This window comes from Pagrus major, chromosome 11 (genome assembly GCF_040436345.1).
Source record: "Pagrus major chromosome 11, Pma_NU_1.0".
In the NCBI taxonomy this organism is placed as follows: domain Eukaryota; kingdom Metazoa; phylum Chordata; class Actinopteri; order Spariformes; family Sparidae; genus Pagrus; species Pagrus major.
In genome coordinates this window covers 20,937,668-20,959,761 of record NC_133225.1, presented here as the reverse complement: position 1 = coordinate 20,959,761, position 22,094 = coordinate 20,937,668, and the positions used below count along the sequence as shown (strand labels likewise).

Sequence of the window (22,094 nt, the reverse complement as noted above, 5' to 3'; positions counted from 1 at the left end):
AAAAAAGTGAGCAAAAAACAAAAATCCAAAAGTACAAACAATAAAATGGGAGGTGACAAAAACTGGCAACGAAAAGGCAGGCAAAGGAAACTACAAAAGTAATACAAAAACTGAGGGCAAACTATAAAACCACAAGGAACAAACACAGGAAATACACAAGGGCTGGTAAACAGGCACAGGAGACACGTGGATGAAAACAGGATTACAACAGGACTGACGCGAGGCTGAGAACAGATGAACTAACAAAGAGTAAGGGAGCAACACAGGCTTAAATATAAACTCAACTAACGAGGAGAAGAGGTGAAGGTGGGGAGACACTGGAGACAGGGCTATGCTAACAAGGCTGATGTGTGACAGTTGTGGGGGGAAAATCAACCTAGAGGGGAACACAGGTGGGAAACAGAACACTAGCACCACAGGTGAGCAGGCAGTAGAAAGTGACAACAAGACACGAGAGGCTATAACCACAAAATAAAACAGGAAATAACTAGCCAAAAGCCAAAACCATGACAAGAGGCAGAGTGGACAGCTGCTTCTTACAGAAGCCCTAAAGGGCCATGCATTCATACATTTTATTTCCTCCGTTTTCCTGTGATAACGAGTTAATTTCATTTGTTTTCTCAAGATCTCGAGTTATTATCTCGAAATAACAACTGCCGTTTTCCCGTGATAACGGGATAATTTTCTCGAGATCTCGATATAATGAAACTTTGTTTTCCCGAGATAACGATATAATTAATTCGAGATCTTGAGAAAACAAAACAATAGTGTAGTATATTAAATCATTGCAGGAAACATCATTCAGTGTAGCAATGTCAGAGGAGCAGCAGCATATCGATCACCGCGTCATATATCTTTTCAATCAAGGCCTGACACAGGCTTAAATAGCATTATGCCTTGCTATTACAGATAATATACACATTAATGTGCGTAATCTAAAAAGACGGTTAGCAAGGCTTCAGCTATATCGGCGGCGCAATCTAAGTAAGCCCGATGTCGTCGTTAACTACATAGCTGACCAGCTACGAGGTCCCGGGCGTCTCCATAATCTCGGGCCTATCATATCACAGTCATATCACAGTCATTATCTCGAGATCTCGAATTAATTATATCGTTATCTCTGGAAAACAAAGTTTCGTTATCTCGAGATCTCGAGAAAATTATCTCGTTATCTCGGGAAAACGGCAGTTTTTATTTCGAGATAATAACTCGAGATCTTGAGAAAACAAATGACATTAACTCGTTATCACGGGAAAACGGAGGAAATAAAATGTATGAATGCATGGCCCTTTAGGGCTTCTGTAGCTTCTGCCATAGACATTGATTGTTACCTTTCTGTCTATTTACCAATTCACTGGCTCTGTGTATAGATATAGATAGTTTATCATTGTTAAGATACTCAAACAAGTGCAGGAAGCTTGTTGTTTCCCAACAAAGTTTTGTTTTACACGTTATCAGAGATGAAACTAAGTGTTTTTCAGCGTTCTTGTAAATTACTTACAATTTAGAGAAATTACTGTAAACCTAATTTTAGAGTCTGTAATTTTACAGCAGGATAACAGTACGGACAAATAAATCCCAATTTATTTGCCAACTTTTTATAAAATTGTCCCTCTCCGGTGTGAACAAATGGGACCAGAATGTGTGAGAATGACACATCACGTCGAAAGTGACAAAGTGAGAAACAACTGGAGAAATGAACACCTGGTTGTCTTAATTGCTGGTGGTATCAAGCAGACAGCTCGTCTCGGAATGCAAAAAATGCTCCACTCTGCTCACTTTCATGAGAGATTTGAAATTGAAAAGAACTTTCCTCACAAGGACACGACACACAGGTGTTGACTGTGCGTTATCAGACGTGACGACCCGCTCTCTCACAATGAAGCCGATCACTTCACTGCTTACAAAAAATGTATTTAAATGTGTTCGTTTGCGTTGGAAGCGCCACAAAAACAAGACCATAAGAATCGATACAAGATTAAATTGTTAAGACTGACATTTTGTCTAGCAGGCTTGTCAGGGTTTTTTTGCATTTTCATTTTCATCGTCCAATCCCACCTCCTGCTCCGCCAGTCCTCCGCTCTTGCTTCTTACCTCCGTCGCTCCGCTCATCCATCAGGCCGCTGCATCGATCGCATCGCAGGATTATCCTATTCAACATGGTGTCTGGGAGAAGACGCTTGTCATGGCAGATACACTATTGATTAGCTTTAACTAGGACCTACTCGTTGCTGCACACACACACACACAAACACACACACAACCACACACACACACACACAAACACACACACACAAACTCAGCAGAGGAAAAAACAGAGACAATTGGGTTGGAGGTAGAGGAGCGGAGTTGGAGAGGAGAGGACATGCTGTGCCTTTGTTGTGAGAAGTGTGTGTTTAAAGAGACAGTTAGTGAGTTGATACTGCTTTGTAGATATTTTTTTCAGTGTTGCTTCATTTGCATTTTGTTCTTGGAAAGATCCAAAAAGTGTGGGTTGGGTGGGTGGGATTTAAAACCCAATCTCTGACAGTAATAATGCCTTACTCTGCATCAAAGTCCCCACTAAAAAACATCAACAAAGCCCCTCTCTGATCTGTTTTATTTTTTCCCCAGGAAGCCATTGCTTTATTCCCTCTCATTGTCTTTACATAAGACATATCCTAACTTTCTTTTCTTTTTATTTGCAGGATGGCCAGTCCAGGACAGTAAGGCAGTTCCAATTTACTGACTGGCCAGAGCAAGGCGTGCCTAAGTCCGGGGAGGGATTCATTGATTTCATCGGCCAGGTGCATAAAACCAAGGAGCAGTTTGGACAGGATGGACCGATATCTGTCCACTGCAGGTAAGAAGTCTCAGAGTTGCATCATATTTTCTCGACCTGTGATGCTGTTTGAAAATCATATATTAACAGTTTTCTTGAAAAGAAGAGTGTAATATGCGTTATTTGCTCTCCATAGAAAGGCTTTCGTTCTTCAAAGAGACACTGTACAGCGCTTTAAGCATCAAGTCGAGATTAAATCACTCTTTAAGGTGGTTATTGTTTTGCAGCACAGCACCTCCTGCGGTGCAGCTCTAACAGCATCATCAGATACGATCCCCCCTCTCCTTTTTGCCACCGCAGTATACTACCTCTGCACCTCCACAGGCCCATCTCCTCCATAATTGATAAGATTGCGGCTTGGCATTTGCAAAGGAGGCACATCAAATGATACAGCCATTCTTTTTGGTTTTTATGATAGCTCCGTGATGCATTTTTCATCACCTCGGGTGTAGCTTCCAAGGTAACCTTCATCATTAACTTGACATGCTGTGGACTCTGGTAGAAACTGATATTTGGTAGTGGTCATCACTAAGATGGTAGATTATTCTTATTCATCCATAGACGTTGAGTGGGATCTAAATGAAGTGCATCTTTTGTTGTGGGCAGTCTTTGCCTGTTTTGACTTTTCAAGACTGTTAAAGAAGAAAACAAATGTCTAGAAATCCTTTAACAGAGACACTTACCTGTATGTGATCCATTCTATTTGTCATTGTTTGATTGACATTCAGTAAAAGGCTTAAGGGTACAAGTGTTCCTCTGAAAGTGATAGTGTTAACAAACAAAGGTGTTAAGACACTGAATAATTTCCTTGCTGTCTCACAAACACCACACAATTACTTTTGCTGCAGACTAGGTGTCACTTTTTCTCAGGCGCCATGACATCATCACACATAACATCACCTCCCCTGTATTAAAAAGCAATGATGTCACCAGCCATCAAATGGGCCCCGGGGAGTTGTAAGAAGTGTCGGGGAAGCACCAATAAGACTGAGTTATTCCTCCCTTCTATGAGGCCGTTAGTGGAGAGAGCGGAGAGAGCCGTCTTAAAGCAAAAGTGTCGGTGATTGCAGAAGGAATTGCGAGACTGGAGTAATGGACAAAAAAGGCACACAGCCTATTAAACTGGACTGAAGAGTCTCATGGCTGTGTTGGACGACCAGTTAAGGCATCCTTAACACATCTCAGTGAACCTTGATTTTTGGAGCAGCATGAGAGAATTACCACATAACCTCTGCAGACTTCAGCGTTGCACATTTCTTTGAAATGTGTGCTCTTCACTAGGTACTTAAGTTACCTGCAGTCCTTTTTAATGGTTTGTGTTAATTTTGTCCTTTTTATCAAGTCATTTCTTAAGAGTAGGTGTCACTTTGTCAGAAAGAAGATATCTAATTTTGGAAAGACGTTTCTCATGAATAGTGATGTAAAAAAATTAAGCTTGGGTTGGTATCTGTGTCTGTCGCTGCCTCCTGCTCCTCCCTATCATCCTCCTCCTCTCCCTCCCTCCTCTTCCAGGCTTTTCATCTCTGAGTGGAGAGCTTATGCCGTCCTTTTCTCTTACTCTTTCGTCTTCTGTCACCGGCCTTCCTCGTCTGTCATCCCTCTATCTGTTTCTTAATCCTCTCTCTCTTTCTCTCTCTCTCTCTCTCTCTCTCTCTCTCCCTCTCCCTCTTTCTCTTTTACTCTCCATCCATTCTCCCGGCCCTCTTTTCTTCTACTCCCACCCTCTTTTCTTCTTCACTCCTCCTCTCCCCTCCTCAGTCACTATCTAATAGACCCACATGCTTTTTGTCATTAATTGCCTGATTACTTCCTGTGAATGGGGACACCAAATCCTCTCAGTCTGCAGCGGCTCGGCAAGCCTTCAGATTTGGAGAGTCGATCTTCCTGGAAAGAGGGAGGGAGAGGGAGAGAGGAGAGAGAGGAGTGAGTTTAAGAGTCCATGTGACAAGCTGTGACCGACTCCCAGGAAGAGGCTTTGGGTGGGCTGAGAGATACTGCGGCGTGGGGGTTGGGAGTGGGTGGTTGTGTGCTCTACATGATTAGGCTCAATAACCACTGTGTTCGATATCATTTAAATTTATTGTCAAATTATACAAGTTATCTTTTGTCCTAGGTCTAGCTTTGTCCTCCAACAGACACACAATTGCAGGCGTACACACACACACAAACCAAAAGTGTCATCTAGCAGCCATTTCTTTCACTCTTTACTCAACAAAATAGCATCGGAGGCTGGAAGAAGCCCAAATAAATCTGTTGTCATATCAATTATTGTTCCATTGGTGAAGTGGAAGTCATTTCACAGCAAAGCTGCTTAGAGAGGCAGCTCTCAAGTATTTCAGGATCGGAGTTAAGACTCAGACTGTATTTCTGGAGAGCAGCAGCAGGCGGACTTTTTCCACACATGGGAGGGGCTTAATGAGACAAACTGTTCAGTTGTTTGTGTGCGTGACTTGTGTGTGTCCTTGAGGGCTCGCTTTGTGTTCGGCAAGAATGTGGATGCACATCAAAGTGGATTCACAGAGTCCCCACGCGCAGATTGCTTCCTTGCTGTCACCACCATTGCATTAGGGTTAGAGTTCCTTATGTTTTCCAATGGTCTTTCAGGCAGTCAACAAAAGTTCCCCAGCATGCATTTGTAGCGTAAATGAAGGATCAAAATTATTTAAAGATGGCAGTTACTTTGCCGGTTTTGGTTTGACTAAGGTGAAGACATAAAGTGCCTACATTTTAAGGAACTAGAGGATTTCATGTGGTGCAAGACACCACAGAGGAACAGATAAATACTCAGACATATATGTACCATTCTATTAATTTGACCTGTCATTATTTGTCTCCAGTGCTGGCGTGGGCAGGACCGGCGTCTTCATCACCCTCAGCATCGTCCTGGAGCGAATGCGCTATGAAGGCGTAGTCGATATCTTCCAGACAGTGAAGATGCTCCGGACACAGAGGCCAGCTATGGTCCAGACTGAGGTCAGAGGTCACACAGACACAAACAAAAACATCCACTGCTTGTATTTTTGGGGAACATTAAATTCTGCTATACTGTAGTTTAATGTAATCTGGAGGCTAAGTGCTATAAACATGTAAAAAGTAAACTAAATTTTCCTGTATATGGGATTTGTCTAAAAGTCTAAAACTTGACAAACAAATTTAGTACACAGCAATCCATTAATTCAGAAGTAATAAGAGTGCAGTAGAAAATTAACCATCAATCATTCAGCCTATAGAATCTGGATCGGTACGTGGATCAGTGATGTCAGCTTGATACCCAATGAAAATAGATGTAAAAATGTTTAATTTCTTGATATTTTGTGAGTTTATTTTGTTCAAGACGGGCTAGCTGATTAGCAGGCTAACTGCAGTAGACATCTAAACATTTTTTTGTTTGTTTTTTGTTTTTCTCCCCATACAGGACGAGTACCAATTCTGCTATCACGCAGCTCTGGAGTATTTAGGAAGCTTTGATCACTATGCAACGTAAAAAGCCATCTCTTCCCCCCAGAATCCTGTCGCCCCCCTCAACAGTCTCCTGAGCCATAGAAACTTTGAAAATTGAAACGACGACAGCAGACGATGATAACACCATCACTAATTCAGACACGCCAAACAGGATCTGATTGTAGATTTTTAGAAGACGACGCCCAACCAACCAGTTTAGAATAATTCCAATTCGACCAAGAGACCCTTCATGAGGAAAATTGCCCTTCATGTAGAAAATAAAAATCCTCATCAGGAGAGGAACCCGACGCTGTGGCTCAAGCTGTGGGGCGGGAATCGATCAAAGTGTCAGACTGCTTACCTTACCTCAAGTGTTTCGATGTGGAGGACATTGTAAACATTCGTGGACATTTCTCTTCTCAAAAATATCTTCGTGATACAACGGTAACAAGCAACAGATAATGAAGGAGAAGGCAACAGCGAAAATCAACGAGAGGCAGATGGATGTAGCCAAGACGGGGTGACTTTCTTGTTTTTTTGATATGCCTGGGTGTAAAAGGGTGTTCAAGTATTTCTATCAACACATTTTTTGTGAGTGATATCAAGAGAAACGACCAAATTGTGGCTGCCTGTGTGAACACAAATGGTTTTCCCCAAACTCTGGCAAGACAAAAAAAATATCAAAAACAGTGGAAGCATAAGAACACTACCATCTGGCATCAAAAAATAAACCTTGAGGTTTTTTTTTACACTCTCCCACTAATAATATGCATAATTTGTGTGGAAAAACACTCTACTATTAAAGTATACATCACATAACTGCCTGTTCTCAAGCCCTAAGAGCTTAGAGACGGCACTGTCAGTGGTTGTCAGAAGAAAGCAGCAGCACATATCTTAAGATCAGTTACTTTCATGATTTGTGAACTTGTGTAAAATCAGTATCTCAAGCCAGGTAACCACAGTGACATTGAAACATACCACAGTGTATTTAAAAAAGCGCCCCAGGAGGCTCGTGTCTCAGTCAACAGAGAAATCAGGGGGGAAACCTCGGCTGTTGCGAGAAGCTGCGGCTGGTTCGTCTTGCGGATGGTCATGCTGGGAGAAATGGCAACCGTGTCCCATGATTTTTTACAATCACTCCTCTCTTTGGAACCATTGCATCATGGGGCTTCGGTGTTAACATCCACCATCTTTGAACAAGAGATGAATCTGGTGGGCGAGAAGCTTTGGAACAAACGGAACAACAAAACAAGGATCGCCGCAAAGTTGGGGCTTTCTTTGTGTACAGTGACCAACGCTCATCATCATTGTTACAAACTTTTTTGTCTTATGAGGAATTATCTTTTTTTTTGTTTTTTGTTTTTAATTTTCTGTCAAAACCAAACATGCTGCTTATCTTGTGTATGCTGTACGTGTGACTCTTGAGAGAGAGAGGAAACTGACGAACAAAAGATGCCGGCTCTGCTAACCACTCGCGCCCAGGCGGGCATGACTGAAAGCGCATCCACATGACAACATTGTCCACCAGTCTTTTCCACCTCTCCTTTTCTTTTCCAGCCTCCTCTATAATCATCTATTTCATTGTAAAAGACACTCAAGAGTGGCTGAGGCCTGTTGCAATTACAAAGCTGTACGTTCATGTGGTTGAAAAATTGGCCTTTAGTTCCACTGTACGTGTGTTTGGTACCAGGTGGATAAACAAACTAGTTGCTTTGGTTTTTTGTCCTCCGTTTTATAGATGATGTCTCTGTGGATGCCACAGCCAGACCAGGCAGCCATGTTGGATCTCAATGCCATGATGTGATAATGAAATTCTTCGGTACAAGTAACTTGCACATCTCTAAGAACAAAAAGAAAAGAAACTTGAAACAAATACTCCAAAAACAACTGCAGGTTGGATTTGACGCACTAATGTATATGTGTCTGATGAAAAAAAAAATCAAGCTTTTGAAATCACCAGGTTTTCATTTTGAGATCAGTCTTTTTGCTATAGATGAGTGTACGGATTCCGAGAAGATGGGTGTGCACAAAAACCAGAGCGATGGACAGAACTGTGTAATCTTTTCTTATTTCCAAAAAAGCCTTATTGTTATTGTAACATTATGAAAAACATTAATGTTGTATTATGACGACTTATTTTACATTACATAGTTGACTTTTTATTTTCTTTTTTTGGTTTAGTTTTTTAACAGAGATGTTGTATCACATTTTTTTAAAGATTAGCAGGAAAAGAGAAATGCTTATTTGTTCATATTACGTTTAAAGACATTCTATTTTTTCACTGTAGAATTGTTAAGTATAACATGTCTGTGTGCACGTGTGCATATATGTATTTATGTACATATATACTGCACACTCACACATGCATATATATTTAAAAGCAGAATATAAAGATATATCCAGACACTTAGTATTAATTCAGTTCTTCTCCTCATCATCTTTTTTTTATACCAGCCAGTGCTCATATTTGAAAATATGACAACTTTCAGTTTTTTTTTTTTTTGTTTGGTTGTGTGTTTGTTTTTTTGTAATCTTAGAAACCTCGTATGTTTCTTAAGAAGAAGTCGAGGTGATATCAGTGCTTTGCCTGAATCCTCTGCCTCCACCCACCAATTTAACTTCTACCCCTGGGTAGGTCCTGTGCCGATGAGGAGATGCCATTTTAAACCTTGTTGAGATTCTTTATTATCATTAACTTGTAGGCATTATTATTCTTTTGTTTTGTTTTTCTGAGCAACTGTTGAATGATGAACTGGTCTACAAAACGTCAATCAAAAATTTCATTAATTTGTTATCCATGTCAGCCCAACTTGACATACTGTACTTTGTACGATCATGTACAGACGATGACCCTCACAGTTTTTAAGAAAAAATTTCTTTCTCTTTTTTTTTTTTACTTTATCTTCAGACATAATGTGGTCATTCATTTTGTTAGATATCCACTATGATCTAGAATATACCTGTAAATAAACAAATATATAGATTATATGTATTTGTATCATTTGACCCTCGAGATCTTATACTTTAAGCGGGAACAGAATTACTCTGCTCATATCCGACTTCCTGGTGTTTGTAAAGCCTGTTTTCTCTCCTTCTGAAATCTTCTTTCTCCAGCCCTGCTCCCTGGTCTTTAATTACCACTCGCTTTTTTTTTTTGCCTTTAATTTCCCCTGTTAGCAGTTAAACTGGGAAGCCAGCCAGCTCCTGTTCTCACACCTATAGCCTCAATGAGGGCATGAAATCAGCATCAGCGATCGGCTGGTGTAATTTAGCTGTGGATAGGAAGTTAGTCCAGTCTACCTTCTAACCATTCGATTTGGTAATAAACCTTCAATTCTACGTCCTGTTAATTCTCAATGTGGACAAGGACTTTTTCCTGCTAGAGAAAAGTAGAGGGGTTTAGAAACTGCTCCTATTTAAATAATACTCTCTCAAGTCCAATTCCAACAAACAAAATTGAATTAAAGTGCAGATTCTTAATTTCTCTGCTACTGTGAGAAACAAACACACCCCAAAGGTGTTTTTCATTCCTGAAAAATTTCCCACAAATCCCCAGAAAGTCCCCAGCTGTCCAACTGCCTAAAATGCCAAGGTGTTTTCCATAAATATGTCATTGGCTGATGGACAAATGCAGCTACGCTTAAGGCCATTAATAGTTCAGTTGCGACATGACATGTTGATTTATTTTCTCCCTGTTGCATTTTAAGCATTGTATAGAACCATACTCTGTGTTTATGTTCAGCCATGTTTCGTTGTGGGATGCAGAAAGAAATCAGGACTCAATGAAACAGAGCAGTGCGGTGCAACCAAGGGAAGACCAAGACAACCAAAAACTTGCTGCAAATTCACATTTCCAGCACGTCATTTCCGAACAGTGGGAGCCTTGAGATATTTCACAATGAACTATAAATCCTGAACTGAAGTCTTTTGGAACTTTAAAAAAGACTGGTAAAAATGGGCCAATGCCAAAACTGAAACCGTGGAAGTCTTTGGAAGCTTGTGCAATGTGTTACTCTTTTGACTTCATGTAAAGATGCTAGACTTTTGAAAACAGCCGCCAAATTTACTGGAATATGTCGCAGAATATTTGGGTGAAGGGGGGGAACTAACAAAAAAACGACACTAACAAAAGATGACATCAAAAATGAATAGAACATATACAGTACATACAGACAAAATGAAAAAGAACCCAAACTCAGCAAAATAGTTTTTCCTTTGTATGAGGGCCAAGAGCTATCACTTTCAAACTGTTACTTCTAACTGAAACAATAATTGGTTTAAAGCCACTGTGTATGTAGATATGTTGACTTTGTATTAAAGAAATGTTGTCTGAAAACCATTTTGCCTGTGATTTTTCCTCCAGATATCTCTTCTCATGTCTGATTCTACAGGATATCCATATCTTTGTCTAATATTCAAACAGCTTGCAAGAGTTCTGTAACTACAATACTTCGTTTGTACCAGCGCTTGCTTTATCCATCATTCACTACACTTGAAAAATCTGTGCTACAAGAGCTTGCAGGACAAGTGATGAAGCACACAGATGGTGCATTTCGTCTGTTGATAGATGGCTTGATTAGCTCCCTCCTATATTTGTCCACCAGCCTCTTCACAAACATATCCCAAAGTGTCCTTAAGCCCCTCTCCAGGCTTGATAAATGCCACCCAGACAGGCTGATATTGGCGCAGAGGTAAACCTTCACCTGGTGATATTTGCTCTCCCATCTATCCTCGAGTGAGGCTCTTCAGATATCTGATAACCTCAGAGGGGAATGTCTGCAAATGAAAGGAAAAAATTGGTACTGAAACTACAGCTTTAGATAACGACCCCCAACTTAACGTGTGAGTATTAAGTATATATACTTACTGGGTACCTACACCAAGACAAACATGTAAGTACAAGGGAGAAAGAAAGGTCAGGGAGTAAGCAGGTAGCAAGAGGGACTTAAACATATTCCATGTTTTAAACTTAAAAACTTGTGCATGAGATAATGGGCACTACTTTTTAGTCACAATACACAACAATTGAGACAAAGCTTAGAAAATGTGTTGAGAAAAACTTCTCTATTACAGTTTAAGTCCAGGGTATGCAGGCGCTTTTTTGCTCTCAAGAATGCACCGAGGAGAGATTTGTTTGCACCATTTACTAAAACATGGACGGACCTTGTGGGTCTGAAAAGCGAAGCCAAAGCAAAGGTGCCTTAAACCTGTATTCTTGCAGCAGGTGGCGACTCCAGGTTTTGGTTTCAAAAACTATGGCATGTAAGCTTATGAGAAAATGACTCTACTTCTTACTTGATCTATTACCTCGGTAAACAGCTTCCTAATGAGTTCATGGTCTCAATTGCTAGTTTAAAGTCTTCTTTAATACTGCATTTTGTGAATTATGGTCCCATTTAGAGCAAAATACATAATAAAGCAGCTTGAAGGCGTGTGCCTTGTGATTGTCAAGTCACTACCACAGCGGGTCCTCATGTTCTCAGTCAGTGCTCGTTTTTTCTCCCAACCTCCACCCTCTCGTCCAAATATGGTCACTTCTGGCTCCAAAAAAAAACAAAAAAACAAGATGGCAACAGCCTTACCTCCAAGTCCACAAACTGAAGGGTGATATCAGTTTGCACTTGGTTTGCACTTATTCCACTATTCTCAAACTTTGGTACGAGTGCCACTGGTGGTCTGCGAGCTCCCTCTAGTGGAACATGGAGGAATCTCAGATATGTTTTTTGAAAATGACATAAGTTTATTGAAAAACAGAACAAATACAGTTATTCCTTCCAAAAGTTTCAGAATACGTCAACTGAAATATAATTTACAATAAGTTGTATCTTTCCTGTAATATTTTTGTTTCAGTCGACTACGTAGTCATGTTCGTTGACGTCTCACGCACACACGTCGTCCATGATCAGTTAGGGGCTAAACTCAAACTGTGATGCAAAATAGTAAGCAGAGGTAAAATGAAGGGTTCAAAAACACTATAAACTTGGCTCCAACTGGGGACTATTGGTAAGCCCTGTTGAAACTGACACTGATGACAGTGAACCGAGCATGACTGTTATTGGCTATTACGCAGTGCCGCTGAAGCATCCATAGCAACTGCTAACGCTAGCAGCAAGCAGCGCAATATCATATTATATCATATAGTCATAATGGTGATACTTGGGAAATATTTACACTGTAATATAAAGGCTGTAATCTTCTATCATGTATGGACATTTAGAGCAAAGAAACTAGTAGTGGTTTGGAGAACATCCCTGTATTTTCAAGTCCTCAAAAACTGTTTCTCTTAAGACCTTAGTGTTGGAGCGTGTTCAGTTCATGCGTTTATCAGCTGCAGATGGTGCCAACTAGCTCCTTGTCACCTGAAACACCAATTTGTGACAACACTCTGCCAAGCCGCAAAAGGACTGTCATTTATTAAAGGGGTAATATACGCCGAATAATGACACCCCGTTTCAAGGATGATGTTACTAATTGTCTGCTCAGAGAGCTGTGTTTCAGTCCATTCTTTTCTAATAGTGGCGAGCCAACAGACCGAGTGTGAGGGCAGGCGAGGAAGTGAATTAGGGCGGTGATTATGCAGTGATTCAGACAGCAGCTCATTAGGACCCAGCTAAGCAAGCAATCAACGAATCGATGTGACAGTGGACCCAAAAGCCACAGAAATTTGTAATAAATGGCAAAGCGATAAATTGGATTATCCACAGCCCCGTGGCCAAGCTCTTTCTGTCGCGAATGACAAATCAATCCAATCATGCCACGAAAAAAGCCAAAAGAACCAGGAGAGCGGCCTTGTGTTGCACCGGCTGTGGAGGTTATCTGTCTGAGATGTGCCTTGTTAAGGTTGTGGTTTTGCAGAGGTCATTTCTGTGTGATATTCAGGGCTCTAAAATATTCATGACAGACCATTAGGTGTTTATGACCGTCTTTTACAATAAGAGATTTACCGACATTTGAACCCCAGCCAGAACAGTAAAGGTGTCAGCGGGGTACCATGCCACATGCCTACTGATTCACTGAGGAGGCAGCAGCTCCGCACCGAGGTCTTGAGGATGTAAATGAGCAGCCAAGGAGCAATGATAAATAAATGAAATGCAGAGACAGCAGGATCTCGACTTACCTCAGGGTGTTCCAAGAGCAAGTGGTGGCTCCACTCCTTCTCCTTGTCAGATCATAATCACTGAATGTCACGATTATGACTTGAGCTCATGGTGAAGAAACATTGATGGACAAAGACATATAGGCTAGATAGACAGACGGACGAACAGACAGACAGACAGACAGATAGATAGATAGATAGATAGATAGATAGATAGATAGATAGATAGATAGATAGATCCTTTGAAATGTAAGACTACAGCTATCTAATCTATCCTGTCTAAACTGTTTTTTTGCTAAAGTCTTCTTCCCCCTCCTGAAGAAAACTGAGATCTGTTTTCTGAAATGGCTTTGCTGCCATCTGCAGGATATTGCATGGTATGTCATCATCATGATGACCACACTGAAGAGCAATTTCCCTTCAATTAAATCAAAGATTAACGTTGATGATGTGTTGAATTGCATTGTCTTCTCCAGAGGCTCTTGCTTTCTCTATGCTAATGACATCATTATGAGACATGCTTGATAATGCTGTTTAGTAGAGAGACATTTAGTTACATGGAAACTGTGCATTTAGACAAACACTTCTGGCTCTAACTTCAACAAATTAAGTGTCTACATACAACAGGATACTTGTGCATAACATACATAGTTTTTGGGCTGCCTGTTTGTGCATCAGGTATATTAAAACTATGCTGCGACAAGACATCCTGTGTTTATGCCCTCATGCTGTTATTTCCTACAATCTGTTTTATGTTCCCCCTATCCTTTCTGTCTCTCTGTTTCCAGCTAGAGCTCCACCACTGACTGATTGCTGCTATTAAAACAGGTTCCTGTTGGAGTGGGAAGAAGAGCTACTCTCATTTTCCCTCTCGCACTTTCTCTTTTCACTCACTTTGTCCTTCTCTCATCCACCATAACTATTTCTTCCTCTCTCCACACTACACACTCCTCTATTTACATTTGACACATAGCCCCTGTTAGTGGTTCTAGGGATGGCTGTGGTGGTTGATCCGTCCAATGCTGGTCCAGATTGAAAAATGTCTATAATTAGTGGATTGACTACCATGAAATTTGGTACAGATAGTCATGCTGAAGAGGTTTCAGTTATCTTGGTTTGGGCTTTGACTTCAGATCATTTTTTTATATGAAAAGGAGGCTGCATTACAAAGAAGGAGCTTAGAGTTTAAAAGACATGAGCAAAGGGGGTGTCCAATGAAAGATGATTGAGTGGCGTTATGGAAACCTGGTCTCACAGATCTACGGACAAATAACACAATTTTACAATATGCCGTTTGCACTGACTGCAAAAATTTCAAAGTCCAATTTTGCATGCAGGTGATACGCCAATCATTTGTGGACAAAAATAAACATGAATCATTAGCATTTTGGTTCAGGTAACAAAACCACTGGGTTAGGTTTACGTTACATACGTGACGTAACCTGGGATCCGTAGCGTCCAATCCAAGGCATATAAATTCCCTAAAGGGGTCCTATAGCTCTGAAGTAATCCAAGTATACCCTTTATTGTGTGCCTAATACTAAAAGTGAAAAATGTTCTCCTTGGTGTCAGGTATTGTAGATACTGTATGACTTTGCTGTTGCATGTGACTGTGAACACACCTCCAACACAGCAGTGGGACGTCATGTAATTGTGAGCTGTATTCAAGCACATAAACACACATGAGTGTTTATGTCTTGAGAAAGGTCCTCCAGCTTTGTAGTACCACTCACACTGTATGATAACTTGGCATGAACATGATGTATCCCTAACCTTAACCAAGTAGTTTGGCAGCACAATCACCAGGATATGTTGTTAGCATTTAATGTTTGTGCAAACCACAGAAATGTCCAAAGTTGACATAAACAACAGTTTGGTTTTTGTTTGCTTTGTTTAGTAAGTTGTGATACACTCTTGCATTCGACAGCAGGAAATTATGTTTTGAAGGACATCCAATTAATCACTTGCCGTGATTCCTTCCCACAAGTGACCGTGACATCTTATTTTAATTTGGAAAACTTAAAAAAAAATCCTTTGTTTAGAATCTGGTCTGGTGAAGCTAAAAATGAAGCTCATTCAAAGTAACAACAAAACAAAAAAAGCTTTTGTGTTGTTTGTCCATGGCTATTTACCCATGGCCTTGCGTTCTCTTTTCCAAGTATTTCCAACTCGTACAATTTGCTGTGTTGGTGTCACGATTTGTATGATTTATTGTTCAGCTAAACAAATTTCATTTTTTTCTAGTTTCATTATAATGGAATAAGTCGACATCTGGTTTTAAAATTAAATCTTACACATAAATATTGCATCCAAGGCAATGTTTTCTCTATAATTTTTCCCTCTCAATGAATTCTGAGATCAGTGTTTGTTCTAGTGTATCCAGTAGGATGTTATGTTGGCTCAGTGGCTGAGAAGAAGAAGAATAACACCCATACAAGGACAAGGAATGTTTCTGATAGGAATTACTGCTGGATAATGACTCCACTTGGATTTAGAATCAGTCCCGCTTCATGGCCTACAAACTCCAAGAGTGAATTTTGTACTCAAACAGAAAAGTCTTATAGATCAACAAAACTGTTTTTCGTTTTTTGGTTGTTGTTTTTTTTTACAGTTGTTTCCAAAAACTCATTTGGACTTTGGTCTCAAATGTCATCTAAAACACTCAGTTTATCAGCCACAGTACTGTGGGGATAATGGTTCAGTAATGGGAAACAGAGCATAAGAATGATGGCGGAGAATAAAACCCCACAGTGCTATCTGCTCAGTGATGCTCTCAAGTGAATTTTACAGTAATGATTAAGGATACATGAAACCATCAGCGGCGAAACCATGAAAGCCTCCCTGTAAACATGTCCATTTGAGCACAATTAAATCATATTCCAGCAGGGCGGGGAGCTGAGAGATTGAGTTAAGGCTGAAAAATGATGATAATGTCTTATTATTCTAGTTTTACCAACACAGGCAGGGTGCTCTAACAGAGTTCTGTGTGTTTGACCTCTCATCCTGGTGGGTCCACCTGATAAAATTTGCATAATGCTCAGTCAGCCATCCCTGCCTGAACCCGCAAATGAGCCCTGTAAAAAGAGGGCGTTCACTAACCACTGCGTTCACTGAAGTTCACCACGTAATGAGGTAGGTTCTTTATGACGTCTTTATGGGTTGAGGGGACAAAATCAGTCTTCTTTAGCCTTCCTATTCGGTGTTACTTACATAAAGTGGAATGAAGCGGATGGGCCATCGACATGAGACCTCGATCACAGAGAGTGTCCTCCTGTGTAAAAATGCTTCAGACAGTCATTCTGCGGCAGATTTGAGCTCATTCAAGGAAAATAAATCCCTCTCCCTCTGGTGTCCCAGCTGTTCTAGTGCATCTTCAACAAGGTGTACTGTACTGGAAGTAGCCATATGGATGGTGGTTGTATTGTTAAAGAGAAGCTGGTTTATTACTACTATGGTTTTATTTTTGTAGCTCAGGCCCTCGGTTCTGTCAAGTCATGATCATTTTGCGCTCCACAAAGTAATAGCTGAGGTCTCAGAAAACAATTACTTTGGTGAGTACAATTTAAATTGCAATAGGGTACAAGTAAGTAAAAGAAAGCCGAGCAGACAGTAATACAGATAACAGATAGATACAGTTAAAAGGCGAAAACATTTTGCAAGATTATTGTAAAGGTGTCATTTACACTGGGGACACTTAGGACAGGTCCCCACCACTTTTTCAAATGAACACTTTTTTCCCAATCACTATTCAAATGCATAATTAGTTACCATAAAAACAAAAACAAAGCTTGCAGTTAGAAACGTTGAATTTTGATGCACCGTTTTTGCCCCAACATAATTATCTATTTGTATTACTCATACAAATCCACCCATTACATTGCCGAAAATGACATATGTGGAAGAAGATATGTTGAAAACAAGGTTTTTTCATCTGAGCCCTTTTGTCCCCACCACTTTTCAATAAAAGTCCCTTGGATAACAGTATATTAATTTAAAATTATTTTCATTATTGATTATTCTTTACATTATTTTCACGATTACTCATGTAGTCTATAAAATGTCAACATTGTGAAAAAGCTGAAAATGAAGTCAAAGGTGACTCCTTCAAATTGCTTCTTTTGTCAAACCAACAGTCCAAAATTCAAAGACATTCATTTACTGTCATACATGACGAATAAGAGCAGCAAATATTTTGATTTAAAAAGCTGATACCTGCAAATGTTTGACATTTTTTCCTGTAAAAAGACTAAATGTTGAATAGATTATGAACTAAGTGAACTAATTTTCTTGAATCAACAAATTGACTAATCGTTGCAGGAATTCTGTAGCTGCTACTTTATTTGGAAGTAAAACGTCAGCTTACGTGTAATGTCACCTATAATCCTTCTTTGACTGTGAAAAACACGAGTGCTCACAATTAGAGTAAGTACGGTCGGTCAAAATTAAAGCAGGAAGTCAGTCTTCAAACTTTAATTGAACTCACTGATCTCACTGAGTTCATTTTCTTTCTCTTTTTTTAACTTTACGAGCTGTCTGTCTTTCTGCCAAGTTATTTGTGTTGGACGAGGCTCTGCAGGATATAGAGAGCACAGCTTGGCCATGTTTCGTGTTGAAGAGCACATCTCCTCTGTTACAATGACCGTGTGGACTTTTAATTGTGGCCTTTGTGTTACTGTTGAACTGTCAGAGCATGGGATTATTATGGAAGAATGGGAGCATAAAGAACAGCTCTCCTGGGCCTATAAAGTTATTTTTAAAATGACAGCAGCATTATGAGTGTATGTAAACTCTGGTGAAGGAGCTGTGGAGTTGGATTACTGTATGTGAAATAATGACTCTAAGGAATTTTGCGTCAGGGAGTTGTTCTGCTTTGTTTGGATGACCTTTAACCTCCTCCTAATTCAATGGGCAGACAGTCAATGACTCAAAATATGTATCCACTAATGCTATTTGCCACTAACAAGTTGTGTTTAAACCATAATAGCACCAACGTAAAGCCTTGATGTTGAATGATTGTTGTATGGTATGTTCAGGAAAAAGGCCAAAAGGCAACTGTGAATTGTATAACATGTGTAACATATCCAGAGATAATGACTGTTATTTTATAAAAAAAATAATAAAAAGCTCATCACTGTGTACTGGCAGTATGACTCACACCTCTCACCTTGAGTAATTGGCCTTCTCACTTCTGTTCCAACATGCCTCCACAGATGGATGGGAATGAAGTGCGAGGAGACTTCTTTTTCTGCTATATCTCAAGCTGAGTTCACTTCCACAAGGAGACCGAAATAAGTCATCTGCAACTCTCGCAGCATTTCCCAGGGAATGTATCGTCAAACGTATTGCCACCTTGCTGCAAGCTTTTGATAGCAGAACAAAACAAAGTCGTCTTGTCTGTGCTGCAACCATGGAGCCGATTGCCACAGGTATGACCCTCTGGCTGAGTTCAGGCAAAGTTCAGTCGGTTGTTTTCTCGGGCAGCTTTGGTGCGCTGTATGTATCTCTTGTAGCTCATTAGAGGAAAAACAAAACTCATGCTCGGGGCTGGTGTTCATAGACGGATGTACAGTATGTCAGCTACAGAAACTGATAGTAAATTACCTAAAAAGTGAAGCAGTGTGTGTGTGTGTGTGTGTGTGTGTGTGTGTGTGTGTGTGTGTGTGTGTGTGTGTGTGTGTGTGTGTGTGTGTGTGTTATTGCTATGTCTGGTGTTTTGTTTTTTTCTGAATTCTCTCTGTGTTTATTTGATATTGAGTTTGAGTTTGATATTGAGATAACTGAGCATTAAATACTTTCCCACTACTGCCTTGCATTAAGTGCACATATTATTTGTGCCTGAGATTTATTTTTTTTTTTTCCAACAGTGCCTATTTTTTGCACTTTGTCTACACTGGCTGAAATTTAAAATAAGGTAGAAAACAACAATAGGGGATGTAGGAGAATGTGCATGTACACTAGAGTTGTAGGTCTATGTGTATCTGTGGGTTGTTAAGAGGTCATTAAGGTGACAAATAGAGACCAAGTGTGACGGTAGGGTGGAAAAGAGAACATTTTTGTTTGGTCAGTAATGGATATATTGATTAATTTCAGCACGGTAGATGTTTTTTAGTGGATACCCATGTTGTCTGTCCAATGAGGTGTTAATAGCTGTATCAAAATCTTCAGTTATGATTTTAGAGATTCAACCAGAGAAAGAGGAACTGAAAGAGCACTGAAAGTGCAGAGTGCAGTTACATTTCTAAAATATTACCCAAGTCAAACTACAGGGGTAAAATAACACTTGAGTAAAAGTATGAAGTATTCTTCTCAAATGCTACTCAAGAGTACTAGTTACTTTAAACTGTTGTTTAATACATTATCAATAGCAGGCATTCACCTCCAACTTCTGTTCTGATCTGCTTAGTGGTCACGGTCACCTCTCCAAACCTGAGTAATCATCTACGTGTGGTTTGGGTGTCAAATATGGTATATGGTACAACCCTGATTCCATAAACTTTGGGATGCTGTTTTAAACATAAATAAAACAGAATGTGATAATATGCTCATTATGTTTGACATAAAAATATTGATTGACATACTCAATTGAAACAGTACAATGACAATATATTTAATATTTTACCTCATCAACCTATTCTGAAGGTAATGCCAGCAACTCATTTCAAACAAGTTGAGACAGGGGCAACAAAAGACTGGGTAAGCTGTGGAATGCTTCAAAAACACCTGTCTGTAAAAAAAAAAAAACAGGTTAATTGGTAACAGGTTACAGTATCATGAGTGGGTATGAAAGTGTGTCCTCCAAAGACTCAAGCAAGGATGAGGTGATGTTCACCACTTTGTGAAACACATGATTGTATGACGGATATTACTACATGAGCCTCGTGAACACCTCTGTAAGTAAACACAAGTCATTTGCAAATGATTGCATCCTGTTTTTCTCTGTTTTACACAGCGTCCCGACTATTTTTCTGAAATCAGGATTGTAGTATTACTGATAATTCATCTATAATACCATATTAGTCTGTAAAACAAAGTTACGAGATGATGTTAATGGATTAAAATAGACACCACTCTGAACGAAAGAGATATTTTAATTGTTATTTCAGAAACATTTCTGTGGCTGTACATGGATAGCAGTGTGTGTGTAACTGTAGTCATGTAATAATAAATACAAAAATAAAATCAGGAGAGATGTGGAACATGTGGATTGGTGAGTGAGTGAGTGTGTGTGTGTGTGGGTGCTTGCGCAAACAATACAATAAATGCAGAAGCAAGGGAGAGAGTTGTGTTTGTGTTTGTGTGGAAGTAAAAAATTGGGTTAGGAGAGATATGAGATCGGTGCCAGTTGTCCTACTATGGTCAGGTCTGATTCTGCATGATGTTGAGGAAATCACTCAGAATCCTTTTATGGTGTTAGCCAGAGTGGAGTGTAATATAATTTATTGGGATACGGTGAGCTTACAGACACACAGAGTGGGTCTGAGTAGGTAAGCTACAGAGACAACAATGGCACAGAGCAGCTAATTTATACTGTGAACAGAAGGGTAGGAAGTGATGCATGCAAACTAAATTGTAATGTTAATAGGAGTTTCAGGCTGATCTGTCGTTAAACAATGGATCCAATATCCAGTTTACGATGACAAAGAGAGAGTAATGAAGTCCGCGTGGTGAGATCAGAGGGGGTTAGATTGCAGAAAAAAATCACATAAGCAGAGGACAGTATCTGTTTTTTCCTTCATCATATACAGATTCCTTTGAGCGAGTAGAGAGCAAGGTTGTATGTGTAGTTGTATATAAAAATTATTCTTAAAAAATGTATATATATATATATATTATTATTATTATATTATGTATATTTGCGTTTGTGCTGAGTTGAAGGAAAGAGAAGTGAGAGCTGTATGCCTAAAACCACCACAGCTTAGACCATTTAAAGGTATGTGTGCAGAGTGGAAATGTGTAGAGTGATTTTTTTTATGAAAAACTGACCATCTTCATACAATTTGTTCACATATTTGATGTTGCCTTCCACCAGTAAATGCTTCCTAGTTTCCAGTTTCTTGGATCTCCCCACAGTCTGGCAGAGGGACTTATTACTTAGCCGACTGAGGTTTCTAACATGTTTCCAATTTTTCTCACCAATGATACAGCCAGTCACCTCTGCTGGTGTCACAAAGCGGCTTATTTCACATGGCAGTAAAGAGCATCATCGGGAGAGCATAGGTTCATGCAACCCCCTAGATTTCTCTGCTCGTTTCCTTGTTATGTACTCCTGAGGTTTTGTTCAGTTTGATAAGCCGGAGCTCCTTTTTGGGAAAGACTTCAAAAAAATATGATTCTGGAATCACGAATGGAAAGTTTTAAGTGTGAGAAAGGATTTTGCTGGGGCGCTGTTTCAGGGAAGATCTTCTGTCATCATCGAGTTACAGCTTAGTGTCTGGCAACTGTGGTAGCTTGAGGCCAGTTGGATATTCTGCTTTAACAGACCTTTGAGGAGAATCTCTACAACAGTGGTCTCAGACAAACAGTCCAAGTTTGCAAAAATTGATGCCTAAAGCTCACTGAAGTTTTTCTACTGGCATAAGTGGATTCTTATTGTGACAATAGTGTATGTTTTGGATGTATACAGGCTTAGTTTGTGGTTGGTGTTAGTTGTATTAGAAAGTATGATGTCATCAGGTATTTCTATTTCAAGCTGTTGATTGGTCCATGTCTTCCTCTCTCCTTGGGAAGGGAAACGTC

At 39.8% G+C, this 22,094-nt stretch overlaps 1 protein-coding gene across 1 annotated transcript in view; it reads left to right on the top strand.

The window, feature by feature from the left end:
* The window catches only part of ptprsa (protein tyrosine phosphatase receptor type Sa), a 188,339-nt gene extending 179,871 nt beyond the window's left edge, over nt 1-8,468 (top strand). Inside the window, exons 37-39 of the mRNA XM_073476466.1 lie at nt 2,688-2,842; nt 5,659-5,794; nt 6,237-8,468. Coding sequence (XP_073332567.1) covers nt 2,688-2,842; nt 5,659-5,794; nt 6,237-6,305 — 360 coding nt within the window. The 3' untranslated portion in view covers nt 6,306-8,468. The remainder of the gene's footprint in view (nt 1-2,687; nt 2,843-5,658; nt 5,795-6,236) is intronic.
* Nucleotides 8,469-22,094: the final 13,626 nt, after the last annotated feature.